Here is a 22,597-nt window from a genome sequence, read left to right as displayed (position 1 = left end):
AATCTTCTTGGCAACTGGGCTTGAATTTGAAGAAATTCAGGAAGAATGACAAGACAAGGACAATACTTAGAAACTGTTGCTGTTCCACTGAGCGCCACTAGAGGGGGCATCGCACTGACTGTAGAGAACAGCCTCTGAAGAAAAATGTACTTTATATGCTTCCAAAGGAAAGAAAGAATGGAGGGTGGCTTGTGATTAGCGCTTTGGTCTCACAGCACGAAGGACCAGAAGTTTACATGTTCTCCCCGTGTCTGTGTGGGTTTCCTCCCACAGTCCAAAAACATGTGCAGGTTAATTGGGGGAATAAAAAAATTGGGAAAATTGCATGTGAATGTTTGTCTCTGTATGTGGCCCTATGATGGACTGGCGACCAGTCCAGGGTACACCTTGCCTATTGCCTGATGACAGCTGAGACACGCTTCCCCATGACCCTGAATGCAGGATAAAACGGGAGAAAATGGATGGATGGAAAGAATGGAAGAATTGGATCATTCCTGCTATTATCCTCCCCTTGTTGCTTTGTCTCTATTTTCTTACCTTTACCCGTCATGCCTATTCATTCATTTACCCTCATTATATGTCTTTTTTTTTCCCACATCACTGCTGAAGTTTTACCTTAAACTTTCATCTCTTGCTTTTATTTTTCTTTGCTGTCTCTTCACTATCCCCCCTGACATTTCCTTTGTATGATCCAAGGTACATTACTTTCTTTCTTCATGCTTACCTGACCTTCATATGCATCTGTTCCCCCCTTCCTTTCCAGCTGTTTTTTTTTTTTCCCCAGTACAAACCAGTCAAGCTGTTCTTTCTTCCTGCAGTTACTTTGTGGAGAAGAAGAGTCGTAGAGGAAAAACACCAGTGAATCGCCGCACCAGCAGCAGTTCTACGAGTAGCGGATCAGCCAGTGACCTGTTCATTGTGGGCGTTGCAATGATTGCTGAGAAGCTTCGTCTGGCGAAACAAAACGAGGCAGGAGGGACCCAGGAGTTAAATCGGCACATGGCGGTTTACTTTGACTATTCTACACAGAACGACATCCCTACAATGCTCAGTCTAGCTCCCAGGTAAGCACTGAATAAATGAAACTCGCTAAAGCTGCACGTAGAGAGGCTACATAGGGCTGAATGCAGTTACAACCAAGAAGCCCAAATGCTCCTTTAGGACAGTCGGCTTAAACCACAACAAATTGAAAGTAAACTTAGAGTCGATGCATCAACCAGAGATGAAATAAACAAGTTAATGACACAGAATGTGCTACATCGCACTCAGACTCAAAACACTTTGGACTATCATGCTGCAACCAAATACTGTGAAAGTCTAGAAAATACAAGTTTCTTTTTAGTGAACTATTTATTTGTGTTGTTGAACTTTCATTGAACATAAACCGTCCATGTCCAAAAATTCCACATTGGAAGCCACAACAATATGTACCAGCAAAAAATGCCTCTGAAAATTTCAGATGTCATATTTTCCTGGGCAACTTAGTTTCTCAGTCCCTATCGGTATTTTTAATATTAAATCTACCTCTTAGAAGATTTTTGGGTTTGATTGGCTGGACAAGGCTGAAGTGCATAGACAAATACAGTGTGCACACTGAAATCAACTTTGAATCAGCTGATCTGTCTTGTTGCCAGGCCCCGAGTTAGAGAGGGAGAGTTGTGCTGGATCTTGCCACGTTATGGGGGAAAAAAAGGGTTGCCATAGGGCGAAAGAATCCATTATAATCTGTGCTTAAAATCTTTCTCCTGTTCCAGTGAGTAGATTCAGGGTCTGTTGCTCATTGTCGAATAAGGCAGGGCGTCGGAGCAATTCACAAGACCGATGCGGAAAATGACTGTTCTCTCTGCTTTTTGGTTCCATGTTTAGATTCAAACTAATGGATCAGTTGCCACAGCTCTTGAGTCGGCTGCACGCAGATCAGTCCAGTCTGGTGGACCGTGAGTCACAACCCCTCACTGTCTCCAGGAGGAACTACTTTAGAAGCAAATCTGGACGTTCGTTATATGTGTCCATCTGCAACATGCATCAGCACATCAGCCAGAACCATGACTGGTTTGAGAGGCAGCTGGCCCCTGCAGGACCTTCCTCCACCTCCTTGTCACCATCTCCTCCTCTAGCCACCGTCCCAGCTCAGGAATCGCCTTCAAAGATTGTTTGTTCCTCCTCATCTCAGTCTGAGGAAAGATATGACATCAGCCTGGTGCTGAATGAGGTGATGGTGAAGACGCCATCACTGGAAAGCAGGGAGGGGGCAGCAACTAAGAACATGCTCCTTTTGGCCCCTGGCTCTAGTCCAAGCCTCAACCTCAGCTCAAGATACAGTCCAAGTCCTGGACCAAGTCCAAGCTCTAGTCCTGGGCCCAGTCCTGGTTTCAGTCAAAGTCCAAACCTTTGTCACCGCACCCGCTCGATACTGGGAAACAGTCCAAGGTAGGTTTATCTTTTTTTTCACTGGATTTGTGTGGGTTTGTTTTGATGTTCAAATGCCGAGGACAAAATTATAAGAATGAAAGATGCGCCTTATTAACGTATACTGTACGCTATCTGTACCTATATGCGGTTTTATTGAAAATAACATATGTTGCTGCTGATTCTTCATTGCTTTCAGATCCACCTCTGAAATATCCGGACTACTACCGGAAGAGCCCTCCTCCTCCCTCTCTGCTTCTCCCGTCCTCCAGGATGAGATGTGTCCTGTCTCCACCCAGACAGAAGAAGGCCGTCCCTCCCCTCCAGAGGTCCCACCTCCCCGTGATTCGGGCATCTATGACTCATCCGTCCCCTCCTCAGAGATTTCCATTCCCCTAATGGAGGGCCTGTCACAAGATCATGCTGACTCCTCCTCCCTGGCTGAGAGCGAATCATCTTCTTCTGGGCTGGGTAAGGACGGACTTCATCAGCAGTTTCAAAGTCTCATCTTTTAACCTATAAATTCATTTTTATCTTCCTATATCTTTACCGGGCTGGTCTATATCTGGTCTTTCAGGTGATGAAGAGCCACCGGCTATTGTATCACTTCACTGTAGCACTGCCACAGTTTGTAAAGCGGAATTGCATCACCACCACCACTTGGAGCAAAATGACGGCCTTGAAACAGTAGCATCTTCATAGAGGATAACTCCTGTTGTTCAAAATAGGAGGGGCCCAGTGATGTCATTACAGGGCTCAAAACATTTGAGATGGACCGGAATCTTTTCTCAAAAGTTCTGTCACCAAATTTTCCTGACAGCTGAACTGGAATAGAAGACTTTTGAGTGGATCACCCATGGTAATCATGTGGCTCTCGTGGGAACTGTGAGCTCGGCAACTCCGGCAAATATGACAACCAGTTTTTTTCTTGGAATACTAGTTCCTGTTACTATGGTTCCCTCTGGCTTATAGAAGCCTTTCGCCCTCTGACAATGGATCATGTTGTATGTTCTGAACTATAGTCACCGTTACTTTGTAGAACATATATCCATGGTAACTTGTTCTCAAGTGCTACGCCTTGGAAATTTGGTAAGCAATGTGTCTAGAAATCTAGTCCCTGGGTCAAATGTAAAGGCTGCACCGAGAAAACCTGTCCTTTAAACTACAATAACCACTGAGTCTATAATAACAGTCCGTCATACCAATAAAAAGAACATTTGAGTTCCTTGACCACTGAACATCACACATAAGTGATCCTTGCATTGTGCTTATATAGTCTTTGATAGGCCAAATTATGGTATGCATTGTATTCTACAAGACTGGCTGGTGGTAACTAGAGTTACATCATAGAACACTGGTATATTGTAACTATGGTAACCAATGCATACAAGGACTCCTTTTCCCACTGTATATTGGAACCACTCTTCTCTGCCTGGAAATGTATCCAGACGCTGCCATTGTGGACCAATTCAAACCAAAGACTGCTGGCTGGTTAGAGACTGCTGTATGAGTAGAAAAAACAACATATTATGCCAAATCAAAATGCTCAGGCACTTTTTAGTGAGAACAAAGAAGAGACAAGGTCAAAATTTAATTTTAGTACTAGAGGAGATGTCCTCTTGAAGATTGTTGGCAAAGACTCATCGCGGAGCAGCAAGTAACAAGCTAACAAAGTGGCAAAAAAGGAGAGTCAAGTAAAATTCTAAAACCTGCTAATGTGTTTGTGTTGTGTCAGACGTAATTAGAATTCTGTATTGAGTTGTATTTTATAATTCATATTATTTACTCTGCATTTTGATTCAAAATTCAAATTTGCTGAATCTGGCCTCACAACCATTGTGGTACATTGCTATATATTTTTCAGGTACTGATGCTACATCACTTTGTAATATTTTTCCACCTCATTTGCAATGCTTCTCTAACAGTGATGAAGTAAGAAACCATGATATGGAGACCATAACATTTGAAGCTGTTGTTTTTGAATTTCATAGCCAATGTTTTTAGAAGCTGCATTGGAATCCTCTTCCCGCCTGGGTACGAAACACATATGAACCACCACATTTTCCAAATTAAATGGCCCATATTCTGATATATGAATTTCAATATCATTTTTGAGAATTTCACTTTTGACCGGTAATGTTTTACCGTGTCAGCTTTAGTTTTGACTGTGTGTGAAATATGTAAGCAAAATTGTGAAAGACAAAATAATTTAATGGACTTAATTTAAACCTCATCCGTTTGTTTTCCTCCTCCAGTGATGATGCCCCATCAAATGCTTTTAAAAAATATTTACTTATGTCTGACACATGCATTTCAATAAAGTCGAATCTACTTTCCGATGCAGAAAGCTGAGTGATGACTGCAGCACATTTGAGTTTTATTATGTAAGGGAAGCATTTCTTGTACACATTTTTTTTTTCTTCCTGTGGATGTCTATATGAATTTTGTGTAGTTTATTTTTCTACATGTTCTTGCAATGTACTGTTTTATAGTACCATTATGTAGGAAATAATAAATCCATTTAATGAAAATCAAATATTTTCTTTCAATCTCTAATCTATGGAACTTGCATCTTGCATCTCAGTAAACTGTCTGAGAAATTTAACCGACAATACTGATCTGTGTCTGTTTTTGAGCGTATGTGTAGCTGTTGTTTTTGTTCATATATTCTGTTAAGATGCTTAACATTTTACTTTCTGCTTTTCCAGAAAACCACACAGACCCAAAGAAAGATATGAAACAGAAAATTTTCACTGATTTACAACAGCTAATCTTGTCTTTGCTTCAAGCAGACTGAGATTTGGTTTCTTCCTGATGTAAAAAACAGTAGACAGTTCTTTTGTATGTGAGCTATGAAGCATCCGTGCTTGAAACAACAGAAACCTCTAAAAGAGGCTTAGCTGGAAGGCATAAAGTCAGCCAGTCCTTCAAAATAACAGCACCGGTGTTGTCACTGTTTGGAGTTTGATTTTAATGTAACCCATTTTGCATCATCTGAATATTTCTCTATGGAAATGGTCATTCAATATCAATGCTTTGTTTTGTTATCAGCCAAACATTTTTTTATGTATTTATGTATGAATGACAGGATAAAGGGTATGATGTGTTCATGATAATTTTCTACATTTTTTATTCATTTTTTTTTGTTTTGTTTGTTTTTAAGCTATGAGACATGTATGATGTGTTGTCATAATTACAAATTCAGATACAAATAAATTAGGTTGGATTTGAAACTACAATACTCTCCCCAGAGATCAGCAGTCACACATGAGTATCGGAATTGAAAAGGTAATAATCTCCATTTTTCTTACATTTTTTCAAGGCTTTAAGAGTGCCCCCTTTTTTTTATTGCAGTCCATTTCCCATGAGCTCAGATTTGCTACAGTTAAATAACATTTTTAAAAAGAACCTCTCCTGTCAACTATCATCGCTTTTGAAAGTAACTTGGAAACCGACTTGCAGTTGAATTTACAGTGTTTTGCTTTTCCACTGGGTGCGTCCATTGTGAAAGAGGCATGTCTATTTAGTGACTGCTTAGAGTTCATTATCGTGCAACAATACAATAAAATGTGGATAAGTCGACGTGTACTTTGAAAGGGGTCATAGGAGACTTACTTCCTCTCGCTCTCTTGCGCTTGACGGTTATGTGGAACCGGACTCGCCGCGGATGAAGTACCGTGACGCCGTTGTGTTATCCGGCCAGTTTTTTTCGGATTTTCTCGGCAAGGATTAGACTTTTGTTTTTGCACGGAAAACACTACAGGGCTTCATTTCCACTTTTTTTTTTTCTCCGCTCTTGTCATTTTTGAACCAGTTGACTGTGGAGCTGCTGTTGCTCGTCGGGAGGAGCTGCGGTCCGATGCAGGCAGGTGATGGGTGTCAGTCAGGATCAAGGTGAGGACAAGTGATTTCATTTAAACGAGTTTATCCTGTTCACCGCCTTAAATAGCGAGCCTAAAACACATTCCGTTTTTTCCCACATTTGTGTTATTTATTTTTCGATCCAGCCAAACGCAGTAAAATGTTTCACTTTAATGGGAAAATGAGATAACTGACAGTCAAATTAGCAAACATCTGGATTAAGATTACAGTCGAGAGTACGGGGAAGTGAAGTAAAACGACAGAAAGAAGTTTTTATTTATTTATTTATTCTTTTATATACATGTCTGAGAATCATTTACTGTCTCTAAATAAACACGCAAGCTTTTGTAAATAGTTTTGAATCATGACACCATGTTTCGTTGTTGTTTTGGCTAATGTGTGCTATTGTACTAGCTAATAATAATACTACTAGCTAATGCACTAGCTAATAACACTGCTAATCCAGGAGTATGTAAAGATTAAACAGAGTTAATACATGTTTAACAGAAGAATAAAAACTACACATATAGAGTTGAACTGTTGTACTCTGATAACATTAACAGTCAGTGTCCTTGTTCAAAGTATCCTTGGAGAAAAAAAAACAAATACATCAATATCTCAGTTCTGGATGTTTTGCACCTAAAGAAATGTCACGCTGGAGAAGCTGCCGGCAGCAAAACCATTGATAAAGATCGCTTCCAGACTTTTTATTAAACAGAAAAACACTTAAAAAAGGGTCATAGTTGACGAATGATGTAGTTTTAGCTCCAAGTAACTGTAGTGACATCATAGTAACCAATTCCTCTTTTAAAACATCTTTAAATAGGTAAATTATTGCAGCTATGTCAAAGGGAGAGAGAGAGATACATTTGTTTCATGAATAGATACTCTTGACTTTTTTATTATCAAATCCTCAGAAACACAAATGTTCTTCTGTGTCTCATCACAGAGGTCAAAATCAGACTGGAGGTGATATGAGTGTCCATGCAAAAGAGTTTTTAGATGGTTGAACAACAAAGACAGGAGTTTCTCGCATAGGTGAGACATTGAAGTGTTGGTTTGGAATAGATCTCCTACCAGTCTGTTAAATTTTAGATATTGCAGATTTACTCCTGACAAGCCCCAACTTTATTGTGCTTCCTAAGGGCAAAACAATTTGTCCTATGTTCAGTAACTAGAGCAGAGCCATAAGAAAATATTGCGCTTTCATAATTTTCAAAAAACAACTTTTGTCTTCAATATTAAAGATCGTAAGATGAAATTGCTCAGCAGATATGCTGAAGTATCACAACCAAGAAGTTCAACTTAAATAAACATGATTTCTGATTTGATTTTTAAAAATGTTTTATTTATAGATTTTTTTTTCTCTCTTTCTAATTCAATTATTTCTCATTAATATTCTTGGAACTTGTTAGTCATTTCTTCCTAATTGCGATTGTAACTTGGCTTTGAATCGGTTTTATGATAATTACAGAGATTAATAATCCTAACCGTTTTAAAAGGTAATTTCAGTATTTTATCGGTTATTTTCGAGTTATCACATTGGCGCTTTACTTCTTGCATTTTTTCATGATTTTTTTAAACCCAAATTAAGTCAACCATGCAAAAAAAGTGGTCTGGATGTAGAAAAGGGTATTATAAATCATTACATTTCCTATAAAACAACTTGATGATATAGTACAATCTAGATATATGTGCCAATGATGCAAAACTAGAAGTAAAAAGAAAAATCTGGCAAAAAGGCATTCTACATATGACAGTCATTTGCTGTATTTTAGACATTAAAGATTTTTAAAATGTATAATTGTCAAAGAAAATTCAACTATATTCTTTTAAATGTGTGAAGAGACAGAAGTGAGATGAATTGAAGCAGACTGTTTTGATGTTTGAGGAATGCAGTCTGCTGTAGAAAGAAGATGTACAGGCGTTGTCTGTCCTGACACTAAGCACTGTCTCTACAAGTAGTCTGAGTAGTATGTTGCCCTACAGGCTTCAGGAGGCATCATAATCAGTGTCTGCGGTGGTAAACCACTGGGATCCCACAGACCAGCGATAAGTTGTTAGATTTAACGATTAAATCCGAACACTGTCTATCTGTCTGTCTGAACAAACATATATATATGTAATATATATTGAGGATATATATATATAGATATAGATATTTTTATTGATATGTGGTAATATTTTCAAGGACATGACATGATTCTGTAAAATGTATCTCCAGGATTATTGAGTTCAATACATGTTTAATTAAGTTATCTTTCAAATCTCTAACTACTTCTACTATTACTACTAATAATAATAATGATAACAATAAGAATAATCATTGTTATAAAAATAGGCAGCACGGTGGGGTAGTGAATGCTGTTTACACCTCACAGCAAGAAGGGCCGTGGTTCAGTTCCAACAAAGTGTCTTTCTCTGTGGCGTTATTGTGTGTGGCATGTTCTCCCTGTGTCTGCGTTTGTTTCCTCCTGGTTCTCCTGTTTCTTCTACTGTCCAAAAACATGCAGTGGGTTCATTGGAGATCCTAAATTGCCCAGACGTGTGAATGAGAGAGTGAATGGTCTCTATTTGGCCATTTATGTGATCTGGTGACCGGTCCAGGGCATACCCATCCTCTTGCCCATTGTCAACTGGGATAGGCTCCAGCTCGCCTGCGACACTAAGAATAAGGATAAGCGATATAGATAATGAAAGAGTAAAAATAATACAACAAAAATAATAATAATTTTGAGTAATAATAATTGTTGTCACTATAGTTAATCAAGTCTGACAAATAAGGAACAACATTGCTGATCTGACATGTCAGATGTACAGAATTTACTCTCTATTGCTTACATTTTTTTAGTTTCTAATGCTATAACAATTTCTATTTGTCTGAATTTGGTTCAGCTACAGGTCAGGTGAGTTGACCTGTTTTGTTAATTTCATGTAATGTTTAGATGACTTTTGAAACAGTCTTTTTAGTCCAATAAACCTGAAATAAGATACAGGCAGGCAGATCTTGAAAATAATACATTTTCAAATTTAATTCTCCAATTTTTTTCCTGATCATTCACCTTGCTAAACTGTTGTGCTCTTGCTTGTTAACAGGTAAATTATTTTGTCTCAATGCAAGTAATTCATACATTGCATGCAGAAAAGGCTTTGATTGTTATATGATATTTGTATGGATATAGAAAATGAACAATGTCTCACAATTCTCTTCATTAAAAAATCCACAATATGAAATCACCATACGATGATATTATATAGATTCTTCTGATTAATTGTCAAACACTAATCCAAAATTACAGACAAAGGAAGAAACGATCCTAGAATGTCTAGCTCAGATGTACTATGAAGGTTTAGCCAGCTCAAACTAGGAGAACTGGATGTGCAGGTATTCCACTGAAGCAAGAGAACAAAAGTAAAAGCCAGACACAAAATTTCACCATAAATCAGCAACCCAAAGCAAGAATCCCTCACAGAAAACCTACGTTTAGTCAAGTTTGTTTATTTGTTTGTTTCAAGAGTCAAGATTCAGAGCGTTTATTGTGACATGTACACTGTAAAAACATGTTTCCCTGTACAGTGAAATTCCTACTTTGCTGTCTGCAGCGCATTTGGATATGTGCTGATAGGAAGAGTAAAAAATATTATAAATATGATTATAGATATGAATATGGACAGTGCAATAGAACTGTAGCAGTGCAATAAGAGATTTGAGTGCAGCTTGGTGTGCAACACTGAAAGTGCAGGTGCAAGGATGAGTGCAATTCAGGTGGGCAGTAGACTTTACATGTGCGAGAAGAATGCGTGTCAGCTGTTTAAGAGTATGATGGCAGTCGGGTAGAACGAGTTCTTTAATCGTGTCATTCTACATTTCACACTCCTTTACCTCTGACTGGAGGGTAGGAGTGTGAGCGGTCCATTTTGAGGGTGGGCGTGGTCCACGGCAATGCCGTGGCTCTCCTGTGGACTGTACGGTGGTAGATACTCTGCTGAGATGGAAGTGGGGTTCTGGTGATCCTCTCTGCAGTCTTTACCACTCGCTGCAGGCGTCTGCGTTCCAGAGCAGTGGTACTACCGTACCACACGGTGATGCAGTTGGTCAGGATGCTCTCAACAATGCAGCTGTAGAAGTTGCTGAGGATCTTAGGCGACATGCCAAACCTCCTCAGCCTCCTCAGGAAGTACGGCTGCTGTTGAGCCCTCCTGACCGTCTGCGTGGTGTTGAGGGACCAGGTGAGGTTCTCGCTTGTGTGGACACCCAGGTATTTGAAGCTGCTCACACTCTTAAGACCTTGGAGGAACAGTGGCTGATGAGGTATCCTCTCCTTCCTCATGTCCACTAGTATCTCCTTGGTCTTGTCCGTGTTGAGGGTGAGGTTTTTGTCCTCACACCACTCTACCAGACTGACCACCTCCATCCTGGAGGCCATTATGTCTCCGCCGGTGATGTGTCCTATCACTGCAGTGTGGTTGGCAACACAGTTGCGGGTGAACAAGGTGTAGAAGATGGGGCTGAGGACAGATCACTGAGTAGCACCTGTGTTCATGATGATGCTGGCTGAGGTCTTGTTACCTATCCTGACATACTGGTGTCTTTGTCTGCCAGTCAGGAAGTCCAGGAGCCAGTCAGAGGGTGGCGTGCAGGCCAAGGGAGGACATTTTGTGTGTGAGTTTGTGGAGTATGGCTGTGTTGAATGTGGAGCTGTAGTCCACAAAGAGCATCCTGATGTAGGAGTCTTTGTTTTCCAGGTGGGAGAGGGAGTAGAGGAGGGTGGCGGTTATGGCATCTAAAGTGGATCTGTTGTAATGCAAGACAACTTTTTCACACATTTCAATTAAATGAGCTGAAATGATTCATCAGATCTTTGAATAAAAAAGGTTGCTACTCCTTTCTCTGAACAATGTTCTTATTGGCTCCTTATTTATTGTCAAGTATTTAAGTTGATTACTTGGGAAATCTGTCAGATCCAACAAAAAATTCATGAATGGCTAAAACATGATTAAGACTGGTTTATTTGAATGTTATTTACTGCTTGGGAAGATTTCACATTGAAATTCTCTTTCATTTACCAGTAATAGAAATTTCACATACATTTTTGAGGTATACATTTTACATAACTTGTTACTATTTTGGAAATGTTTCCAGCTCATGTCTTAAAATCTAATTCTATGCCTAGATAGTTCTAGTTAGTTTCCTGTGGGGAAAAAGACAATACTTTATAATAAAAGTGTAGAAACCATGCAACACAAACAATAATTCGATCTGGTCAAAGGTAGCAAAGTGTATCAATGTTTGAAATAAAGAATGTATTTGAGTTTTGTGCCGCTACACTTTCATAGTGTTAGTTCTTGTCTGTTAAAATCACAAAGGTTTTGATTTTTTTTTTCTTTGTAAAACTGAGATCTGTTTGGTACCAAATAGTCACTCTTAACCTGGAACTGAGGACCATTTGTATTTCCCCATGAATGTTTTTTCCATGTTCAAACTTTCTAGGAATGTTTGCAAAGTTAAAATGACAAGGTTGGCATTTTCTCTTGACTTATCATCAACAATTCCCACAAGAAATCCACCTCCCTAATTCCATGATGTTCCCCACCCTGCCTGAGAACCTGTGAGTCAATTGGTCTATAGCTGCTTTCTGAACACAGGCCATAAGATATTAAAACCAGATGGACAAGAGAAAAGAGAGAGCAAGCCTGATATATATTAGATGTGCGTGCGTGCGTGCGTATGTGTGTTTATGCTGTGGTAATTTGTGCTATTGGAAACAACGATGTAACTCATAAGAATGCATGAGTCAGTTACTTGAACACACACACGCAAAGTGTTATTTCCATCACTTCAGAGGACAATTCCAGGATTAATTTCACAGATACTTTGCTGCCTCTAACCGCTGCTTACATAACAACCCTTTAACTTTGTCTTCAAAAAAGATTTAATCACAGCTTCTCACAGGATTTCTTTCGGTCTTTAGTTTTTTTCCTCAGACATACTAAGAGTCAGTGCGAGGAATATAGTTTCTGCAAGGTACGCACACAAATGTGACCTAGCCAGGCCTCTTCAGACCAGAGCTCCACGATGAATGCTTGGGGCTTCCTCAGCTGATTTGAGATTTCGAATGGATGTTATCAGCAGCCGCAGACCAAATACTACTGTGACTACATTTGCTCAACCATTTGCCAATCAGAGATGGAGCATGCAGCGAAGCAACCAGTCAGAATGATGGGAGGCGGGACATTACTCCCAAGATTTGAAAAATGCAAACAGACGAAATACTGCTTCAAAATGCTGCTGAAAGTATATCAAACAATTATTTCCTGTTGTTTGTTTTTTATTTTTTTATTGAACTTTGATATTACTTAAGCGGTCCAGGTCACGTTATGTTTACTTCAGTGGCAGCAGTGATCTTGTGTTCACAAAACTGCCTAAAAAAGGTAGTATTTCTGCTGTTGAGGACCTATCAGCCAGTCCTCACATCAAACTGCTAATGAGTAGTGTGGTATTCTCTGAGCCACTGGCAGTCAGACTTGATCTGGGGAGGGAGGCTAGATGGATCTTAAGGGTAAAGTGAACTTTCAGGAACCAAATTCTCTGGTTGCTGGGTTTAGCCTCAACTTGCATATGATCCCTGAGACTGACTGAGGGTAATATAAGTTGAGCGTTGTGGCGCGGGAGGTAGAGCAATCATCTTTGGAACCAAACGTTGCCAGCTCCTCCTAGTGTGTCAAAGTGTTGTTGAGCAAGACGCTGCCGACTAATGGACGGCAGCCTACTGCTCATGGTTCATCTGTGATGGGTTAATTGCAGAGAACAAATTTCCGCTGGTTCAGCGATAAGCGCTTTGGGCTCACAGCACGAAGGACCCTGGTTTGGTTCTGACAGGGGGACTTTGGTGTGAAGTTTGTGTGTTCTCTCTCAGAAAATGGATAGATGGTATAATCTCCATCATTCTGAGCTAACCTGTTTTAATATTTGTATCTCACAAGACACAAGTTTTATCATAATTTTGGAATTTTCACAATTGTCATCATATTTTATCTTGCCGTCATGAATTTTGAAGTTGTGACACAAAAAACTTTTTGGCAAGAGTCATCTGTGAGTCCTGAAGTGATTTTGAGTTTGCTGTGAGTTTATAAGTTCTTCCCTTCTGAGGGTAATAATAATAATACAACTCGAAATATCACATAAAATAGAATGTTCAAAGTTTACGTGTTATAATCTTCAGGCTCCACCAGGTGGTGATAAGATCTTAATCTAGGCACCATACTTAATCAACAAAGCAGGTTTTGACTTTTCAAAGCAGAGCTTTTTCATTTCTGGGGGTATTGAAAAGGTTTTATGTCATTGTATTGACATTCATTAGTTAAATATCAGCCTGCGGCGCCAGGCTGAATTAGTTAGAGATCTTGACGCTGCAGTGGTCCCCAGAGGTGTCTGTGCCAGCCACTGCCCCACTGCCATGTGGGTAAACACAGGAGCGATGATGGCTAGGCGAGTACACCCTGAACACAAATTTGCAGACGGGGACAGGCATTAGGCCGAGCCCAACTGACCAGACTACCGGCAGTCCCCTGCATCTCCAGCCAGAGTGAAGGTCATCGTAAGTTTCTCATGCCACTGGAAGCTACTCTGCTAGAGCCAAGAACGATGGGAGTGAGGACTAAACACCCCCACCCTCTCCAGAGACATCAGCGAGTGGCTCATGACATGGCGCATTCCTCTTGCCATAAACACTTTGCCACTCTCATTAATGCCTATGCACCAGCCCTGGGTGCGGAGATCAGCATAAAAGAAGATTTCTACAGAAATCTTGATGCAGGCATCCAGAAAATTCCAGCCATAGACAAACTTCTACTTATGGGCAACTTCAGTGCTAGAGTGGGTACCGAATATCTCATCTGGAATAAGGTCATAAGAAAGCATGGGGTAGGAAAAATGAACAGCAATAGGTGCCGGCTTCTATTCTCTGTGCAGAAAAACCACAGGGACAACTTCCCAAATCCAAACAGTGGCATCTTCTGGACTATATTGTTGTTCGCCAAAGGGACAGACAATCGATGTGACGATTACCCGAGCCACGCGTAGGTGGGTGTGCTGGACCGACCAGCGCATGTTCAGATCCAAACTGCATCCGGACATCCACCCCTGCCACGCTTACATGACCCCAAACAGAAGACTGAACATTGCAGCTCTTACCAACCCTTACCAACGCCATTGACGACATCTGTCGCCACCTTGCATGCAACCTTTTCCATATCCAGGAGGATGCTGACTGGCCAGCCAGTATACCAATCTTTCAGTCACCAAGTCAACATCAAGAAAACAAAGAGGTCATGGCTCAACTCTGCACCAAATCCCCCTCCTACGCTGGATTCCATATCAATAAGAGTCCACTGGGCCTTGTCCACCAGTTCACCTACCTGATCTCTTCACTCTCTGCAGACTGTTCTCTTGACAGTGAAATACACTACCGGATCAACAAAGCCTCATTAGCTTTTGGGCACCTCCGTAAAAGAGTTTTTGACGACACCCTGAAAATCAGCACCAAAATGGCAGTTTACAACATAGTCTGTGTCTCCAACTTACTTTATGGGGCTGAAACATGGTCACCATACAGATGCCATATAAACAGCTTGGAAATGTTCCAAACTAGATGTCTCCAAAAAATTCTCAACCTGTCTTGGGAAGACCGGATCCCCCACGCTGACATTTGGACTGCAGCTAGCACCATGTGCACAGAAGCAGCTCTAGTCAACAGGCATCTACACTGGGTTGGCCTAACTATTCGCATGCCTGGCTATCGCCTCCCACACCAAGTCCCCTGTGGACAACCACACAACTCTAAGCAGGCTGCTGGTGGCCAGAAAAGGCACTACAAGGACTTTACAAAAGAACTCCTGAGGCGCTGTAACATCAACCCTGGCCACCTTGAGGCGCTAGCACTTCACAGACCAACCTGGCAAACTAGCTGCAACAAGGAACTGAACAAATCAATTATACCTTCATTCAAAGGAGGTCCACAAGACCTGCACTAACATCAGGACATGCCTGTTCCATCTGTGGATGGTGCCAAAATTGGCTTCCACAGCCACATGAATTGGCATCAACGTCAACAATGTTGACCCCCCTCCACGCCTCCTTGGAGCGTCATCATGGGACATGGTGTACAGCTAAGAGAAAGATCATGATGTCAAAGTTTTCCAAGATTAGATACTAAGACATAAACATTTATATTCTAATCTTATCTCAACACATGGGTTTTATCTTGCTCAGTAGATTTGTGACTGTCACCTCATAAAATTCTATTTTTATAAATACTTAAAATTGGATTTTTATATCAGATTTTTTGGCATCAACATTCAATCTTTTGCAGAAGATATTAAAGAAGAAATTAATTGTGACTTGGCAAGACAACATATATTTTTTGCTTATCATCCAGGGGGAGCTTTCATTTTTTGATTTTTATCTTATTTTTTTGACAAAAATCTTTAGTAATTTAGTATCTGTTTTGGTAAATTGTCTTCAATATTTTTCAGAACCATATCCCCTCTTCGCAAATTAAATTATTTTTCTTGCAACATCATGATATCAATGAGAGTTGCATCAAAATGAAATCTTTTTATGACTTCCTATAATATATTGGAATTTTGTAAGAATTACTCAATAATCAGCAAGGTTTTTTTTTTTGACGTAATTGTTGACTTAAGTGATGATACATGGGATGATATCAGTAGTTCAGGTTTAAAAATACTGATCTTTAAAGTGTGTGTTTTTTTTGGAATGACAGGGGTCACAAATCTCACCAGTGATTTTTAGGGTCAGGCCCTGACCAGTATTAAAACCTTTGCCCCCAATATATCACCCAATTATAATTTAGAAATGAACTATCAGGGCTCATATTTTAATTATTTGAATAGAACTGTGTTGAAATGTGTAAACGTTGTGTGCTTGCAGTTAATGTTTACACATTTATTGTTTCACCTCTATCTCAAATTTCCTCTCAACTTCCTCTCACTTTTCCGTAACCTTTCACCTCTGTCTTCCCCTCAGGTCGAAGCTGCAAAAGAAGACTTCTTCCTTCTCACTCCTCTCTCCTGAGAGCTGGACCTTCAGTGGGGTAAGACTCTCTCAAAGGACCTCTTTCTCTTTGTGTAAGTTGGTGAGAGGCAGGACATGGGCATTTGATTTAGATGATCTTTTGATTATATTAGCTTCTATTATGATCAATGGGCACCAAAAGTTTTGCAGCTCTTATTTGTGATGCATTGAAAAAAAGTCTTGATTTAAGAAAATGGGACCCTTGTCAAAGAAACATTGTGGATCAGAATAGGTCATAAAGTTGAGAAAAAAAAATGTAAAGTAGCTTAAAAAGTAAAACTCTTTTTATGATCAACAAGGGACTGAACAGTGACAATACGAGTGTAATTAGACAGGGCTTTGGAGCAAAGAACATGGAGTGAGGAGAGAGAATGATAGAAATGGAAACGAGAGAGAGAGAAACAAAGAGATGGAGAGAGCACATCCATAATTTCCTGACAAAATCTCAGAGGCATTACACTTATAACGAATTGACTAACCAATGATATAAATAAGTGTGATATTATTTATTACCCGATACCACTCAATGTTTAATACTTGTCATATTGTTTTCAAAATCCTTAACCTTTTTTGGCCAGATTACTTTGGATTTTACTGTGATTATTATTTCATAAATTTTGAATTCTGTTCTGCATAGGAAACTAATTTCATATTTGGAAACCAGTATCCCACATTTTGTATTGTTTCAATGAGAGCTTTGATTGAAGGCCAGTGGTACAAACACAAGACTTTTTCAGTCGATTTGATGAAACACTACGATAAATAAAAATACTCTTCTGATAATCCACACTTGCAAAAGGAATTTTATTATTTCTTTTTATGATTTTGAAGTGATGTCCTTCTTTTGTGTCCCTCTCTGTTGCCGGTGTCTTAGTGTCTCCTCTAGCCCCTAATAATAGCGACAGGCTGTTTTTCCCGTTCACCGTCACTTCCTGTTTGTCCAATGGGAACTGAGTAGACGAACAAACACAATGTAGAGTGTTCCTGTTCCTGAGGGTCTGCAGATCTACTCAGACAGGGGGTTTAGATCTTGAGTGAAGTGGTGGATGAGAGCAGAAGAAGAGAGGACAAGGTAGAAAACAGGGGCAGGATCAAACTAGATGAGGAGAGCAGCTTGCAAAGTTTGGAGAAACTAGACATGAGCAAAGATGACATTGGAAAAAGCGATGTGACTGGAATGATGTGATTCAAATGAGAAGACAAGAAGAATGGGATGCTGGCTTGTGTGTGAACGAAAGACAGAAAATCAAGGAGCTGATGTGGTAAAAATCACTCACCTGGACAAAGGGAGAAGAAAAGGAAGAGCCTCAGATGTGTCTGTGTGAAGAGAAATAATTGACAGTTGAAGTTGCGTTTGGGGAGCAGATCTGATCCTGATGATGGGCTGCTGTCTCTTTGTTTATTACCGGGTGAGTCCATCCATCTGTGTAATTGCCTCTACTTGAAATCTTTGGTGTGAACTCCACTTAGATGAATTGACTCGGGTTCGACTCTGCTTTGACTGCAACAGAGACACTTCATTTAACTTGAAATTAAGTATGAGATGTTGCTGCAAATAGCACACATGGTAAATAATCAACTGATTCATGAATTTTGTCACATTTTGGCAACAGTTTTTCAGGTATTTTTTGTGACAATGAGACGTGCTAGTAGGAGATCCGGATAAATATTTGAAACTTACTTGGGACTTGCGAAACAATATCTCGGACTGTTGAGTTGGAATCTCATTTTGTCTAAACAGCTCACACAAATATAATCATAACAAGGAATCTGTACTGGTGAACCTACTCCTTTTCCCATGTTTCGTTTGTTTTCTAAACAATTCAGCACACATATATATATTATATTATATTATATTATATTATATTATATTATATTATATTATATTATATATTATTGAACCTGGACAGTGTACTAGCGTTGGTTTCTTTGTCTTTTTTTTTTTTGTTTTTATGCACATAGAGTATATGGGAAAATATTTGTTGCCAAAGGCTTCTGACAGACTCTGATGTGACAACAAAGATTGTAAATACGTTTTCCATTATTCCTGATTTTGTGAGAATATAACCAAATCTTTTTATTATAAGATAATGGCCAACAGTCTCCTGTAATCAAATCAAAGGAGCAGTATTAAAATAACATAATTGAAATGAGAATTTATTTTCTTTGGTGCTTTCTGGTGGCAGCTGTAGGAACAGCACAAAGACCCTCACTGGAATGCAGTAACAATTGTGTTTTTTCAGGATCATCTCACTCAGCCATTGATGTGTTTAGTCAAGGCTACCCTACTGCACTACCCTACTTAGCCCCCAACCCCCCCGCAAAAAAAAAAAAAGGATGAAATGAATGCATGTATGTATATGGCTCATATGGTTCTGAGATGGCTATTTGGTTGAGTGGTCGCTTCTGACTTCCAACTATTGGTACTTTGGATCTTCAGTGGCTTAATTGCACTTCTTGTGAGTCGCTTTGGATAAAAGTGTCTGCCAAATTACTGTAATGTAATGTAATGTAAAAAGGCTGTGAGTTTAAAAAGTAATGATTTTTTTTTTATTTTACTTGCTAAGTGCAAACGTTTTGCATTCAGTTATTTTAACACTAATTAAACACATGCTTTATTACTAATTTTACTTCAAGGTCTTTTCAAAATAGTAGCCGCTACGTATAAGGACCTCCAACTATATTGTACGATATTGGTCTTTTCATTTCACCATGCAAAAACAGGATGAAATGTGCCTCAGATATCCCAGATGATAATTCATACCTTTCGGGACATTTCTTTTATCTCATTTTTGCCTTTGAATGAAATCTACTGGGAAAATTGTTTTTTTTTTTTTTCTGTTTGTCTTTTACAGAAGAGCACATCTCTCTCAGGATAAACTGCAGAAACCATGTTGATCCCGATCCTCTCTTATTTCAGCTTCACACAACTCAGTCTTTTTACATGAACATTTAACTATGATTTAATTCAAGGCAACTGATGGTTACGGTATTTCCTCATGTAGAGAAATGGGCTGCCCTGAATTTAACGTCTGGCCAGGCATTTTAATTTCCATAGACACATTTAGTTAAAGGTCCAACCTGCCAGGTTATATAACGTCCGGCCCACAACAAAGCCCATGCACAATACTGAACAAACAGCCCACTTCCTCCCATTTTTACACTCTACCAACATCCTCCTCATATCCTCTCCTCCTCTTTTCCTTTTTTCTCCTCTCCTTCCCTCGTGCCCTTGCATCCTCTCCTCCCATCTAATTTGACTTCTTGTCTTTCCTTATATCCTCTCTTCACTCCATATCTCATTCTCAATTCCTCACCTCACCTATGTATCTCTTTCCTGTTGCTCTTCTCTTCTCTTCTCTTTTCTTCTCTTCTCTTCTCTTCTCTTCTCTTCTCTTCTCTTCTCTTCTCTTCTCTTCTCTTCTCTTCTCTTCTCTTCTCTTCTCTTCTCCTGTTCACCTCTCATGTTCACGCATTTCCTCTCCTGTCCTCACTTCTTTGTGCCTCTCCGCCGATGTGCATGTCCCTTCTCATGTCCTCTTCACCTCACCTCACTCCTATTTGTTCTGTGTGACCCCACTGATCAGGTATTTGTATCTGTGTGATTTCCTCTTGAGGTTGTTGTCATGGCAGCGCACATAAGCTATTTGAGTCATTGTCGCACAGCTGCACCTGAGGAGCTACATACCAAACAAAAGACAAAGTAATGATCATGTTGTTCATTTTTCTTTTGAACAACAGGAAATTACACTGTAGAGGCAGCAGCTCAGACTCGTTATTTACTGTAAATCCTCAAGCAAAATTATTTGTGGACTCTAAAATAGGACTTTGCTTGAGGGCAGTAACAAGGCTAAATTTTAAAGTCTGGCCATCAGTTAAGAATTGCAGTAGTTCTGAACATTTTTAGATAACATAACTAAACAAATGGCGTTTGAATATGTTTTGTCGAAGAAAGAATTAAGGAAAAGATCATAAGACAAAATATCTTATTTCCTTAGTTTAGAAACATGTCGATGGAAGTTCTCATTTATCCAGGTCCTGATGAAATCTTTTAGTGGCAACTGTCCTTGAATTTCTTCCCTTCAAGGGAAAAAAAGATTTATTATTTTTTTAACAAGAGGTAGCTCAGAAACATGTGTGTGCCTCCCACACATTGTCTGTGTGTGAGGCAATTGTTTGGGGACAGTTTTTCTGATGATTCTTTTTTAAAGTCTTGACTCACAATTAGCAGTAGGAAATGAAGAACAATGCACATAGTAAAATCACCCTGCTGTTTAACCATCCATTTTCCCTATATGGGTGTGGACTCTTGGACTGGTTATGTTGATGTCATGAGTTCCAACAAAGGATAGCTGCCATTGGACCATAAATCATGGTTCTTTTTGAACATATGAATGACATGTTTATCTGTGTTTTGAAAGACAACCTTTCTGCAAAGCAATGTGTGTTTTTAACTGTTCATTCTTGAGCCGATTAATATGTCTACGGTTAATATTCTTCTGTGGTTCTGTACCACTTCATGACTGTTATACAGTCTTTCAGTCATCAAAAATTGGAAATCTTGAGTCTTGTTTAAAAATACTGGGGGTTTTCAGTGTTGAATAATTGAATCCAAGAAATATTCATTAAATATTGTTTTTTTTTCCACATCATTTTTAAAATGGAAAAGTTTTGAATCTTTTCAGCTTCTAGCTTGTCTCCAACTACATCTTTTCGATTTTCTTTTTGTATTGATCTATCTGCTCGAGTAATACAATATCTCACAATTATATTGTGGTTGCTGTGGACAAATCTTCTACCCTGGCAGGGACATGATCTCCCATGTGGGGTATTTACATTTACTCTCTCTGACTACCATGCACATGATATTTGATGTGGCATGGTAGAATGGTCAAAGTGTGGAAAAACTATACATATATGTGTGTGTGTGTGTGTGTGTGTGTGTGTGTGTGTGTGTGTGTGTGTGTGTATATATACATACACATATATATATATGTATTTATATATATCTGTTTCCCCTAAACATTCATTGTCCAGTCAACGATCAGTACAGATGTGCGTGCAGTCTACTGACTGCACTCCTTGAGCCTTTAAAACACATAGGCTAAAATGTGCGCAGAGAAGAGGCTTTGGCTCAGTTTTAAAAGGGTGCATCATAAAAACCAACAATCATTCCAGAGTACGGAGACTTTTCATTTGATGTCAAAATTAAAATCCTATTTTATTTAATCTGACAAGTCAGAAGGGTGTCCAGTAATCAAAGCAGCTAATGCATACATGCCCCGGGTCTAACACGCTGTGTGGTGTGTTCTTTATGTTGCAGAAGAAGAGAAAGCAGGCCAACAGAGATGCAGACTCCCTCAGTCTTTGCAGTTTGGATATCAATGTAAGTTCAGCTGCTTTATATTTATATCTGTGTTGTCTAAGCTTTTGTTTGGTGTCATAGATGTCACGTCAAAAATGACATTGTTTACTTCACCTTGTGTTGTGCTACAGATTAATACCCCAGGTTTGCCAGATTGTTTAAGATTCTTCAGAATCTTTATGCTAACTAGAAGGAGGGAGCTCTGTGTATGCATGTTCCTTCACCATAGACAACATTGAATTAATAACGGTTTTAAAACTTTCCATTGCAAAAATAGGAGGTCCATTTTTTCCTTTTAAAATCCTCCATACCTAATGAAAGCATGAGCAAATAACAACTTACCAAGTTTGACCCACTAAATATGAAACATAAACATCACACTTGTGGTGCTGTGATGAGTATGAAAATATGTATTCACCAGACTTTCCTCACATTATGTTTAATTTTATTAGAATAGTGATATAATAGAATTGTGAGCTCAGATTTCATTGCCATTCATTCTTTTCATGAGAGAATACTATTTCCAGCATATTGTCTTTGTGTCCCACAAATCTGTTTTCAAGGTAAGAAAAAGTGGTCACTGCTTTTAAAAGGAAACGTAAAGGCTTCAATAAAGTGCTCCCTATTGTTCTGCTGCAGAGGGCCCAAGGGAATGTATTTTTTTGATTACATTTAATTTGGCATTAAAATGTTTTTTGTTTTATTAACCTCTATATTTCCCGACTGTCAAATCATCCTACAAGCTTGTTTCTCACGTGTTAAATTCAGTATTGACACTGGCATTGGAGTCTGATTAACATGATAAATTAATCAAAATCATCACATGTTTTTCTGTTTTTTAGGTTCACTTAGCATTTTTTGACCAT

The 22,597-nt window shown here is 39.2% G+C and overlaps 2 protein-coding genes and 1 long non-coding RNA gene across 7 annotated transcripts in view; 2 read left to right on the top strand and 1 right to left on the bottom strand.

Moving 5' to 3' along the window:
- The window catches only part of il17rd (interleukin 17 receptor D), a 31,942-nt gene extending 26,997 nt beyond the window's left edge, over window positions 1-4,945 (top strand). For both annotated transcript variants that reach the window (XM_086150104.1, XM_086150105.1), the window contains 4 exons: window positions 819-1,064; window positions 1,867-2,430; window positions 2,609-2,880; window positions 2,987-4,945. In XM_086150104.1, coding sequence (XP_086006230.1) covers window positions 819-1,064; window positions 1,867-2,430; window positions 2,609-2,880; window positions 2,987-3,111 — 1,207 coding nt within the window. In that variant the 3' untranslated portion in view covers window positions 3,112-4,945. The remainder of the gene's footprint in view (window positions 1-818; window positions 1,065-1,866; window positions 2,431-2,608; window positions 2,881-2,986) is intronic.
- A 1,301-nt stretch (window positions 4,946-6,246) lies between these two features.
- Window positions 6,247-22,597, top strand: part of arhgef3 (Rho guanine nucleotide exchange factor (GEF) 3) — a 29,518-nt gene continuing 13,167 nt past the window's right edge. Inside the window, exons 1-3 of one of the 3 annotated variants that reach the window (XM_086150099.1) lie at window positions 6,247-6,303; window positions 16,319-16,385; window positions 21,690-21,752. In XM_086150099.1, the coding sequence (XP_086006225.1) occupies window positions 6,269-6,303; window positions 16,319-16,385; window positions 21,690-21,752 (165 nt within the window). In that variant the 5' untranslated portion in view covers window positions 6,247-6,268. Of the gene's footprint in view, window positions 6,304-16,318; window positions 16,386-17,372; window positions 17,776-21,689; window positions 21,753-22,597 lie in introns of those variants that run through there. The other 2 variants (XM_086150103.1, XM_086150102.1) reach the window with 2 other exon arrangements.
- Window positions 10,803-19,949, bottom strand: LOC147232931 (uncharacterized). Of its 2 annotated transcripts, none has more exons than XR_015106418.1 (4): window positions 19,689-19,949; window positions 17,773-17,867; window positions 17,644-17,683; window positions 10,803-11,065 (listed from the first exon to the last, which is right to left on the bottom strand). It is a non-coding gene; the product is annotated as an uncharacterized LOC147232931 (long non-coding RNA). The 2 variants fall into 2 exon arrangements; XR_015106417.1 differs by lacking the exon at window positions 10,803-11,065 and adding an exon at window positions 15,275-15,438.

Source organism: Fistularia commersonii, chromosome 7, assembly GCF_037954325.1.
Source record: "Fistularia commersonii isolate RoL2024-O1a breed Wild chromosome 7, RoL_Fcom_v1.0, whole genome shotgun sequence".
NCBI lineage: Eukaryota > Metazoa > Chordata > Actinopteri > Syngnathiformes > Fistulariidae > Fistularia > Fistularia commersonii.
The sequence above is the reverse complement of the archived record's forward strand: the minus strand, read 5'-3'. Positions and strand labels throughout refer to the sequence as shown.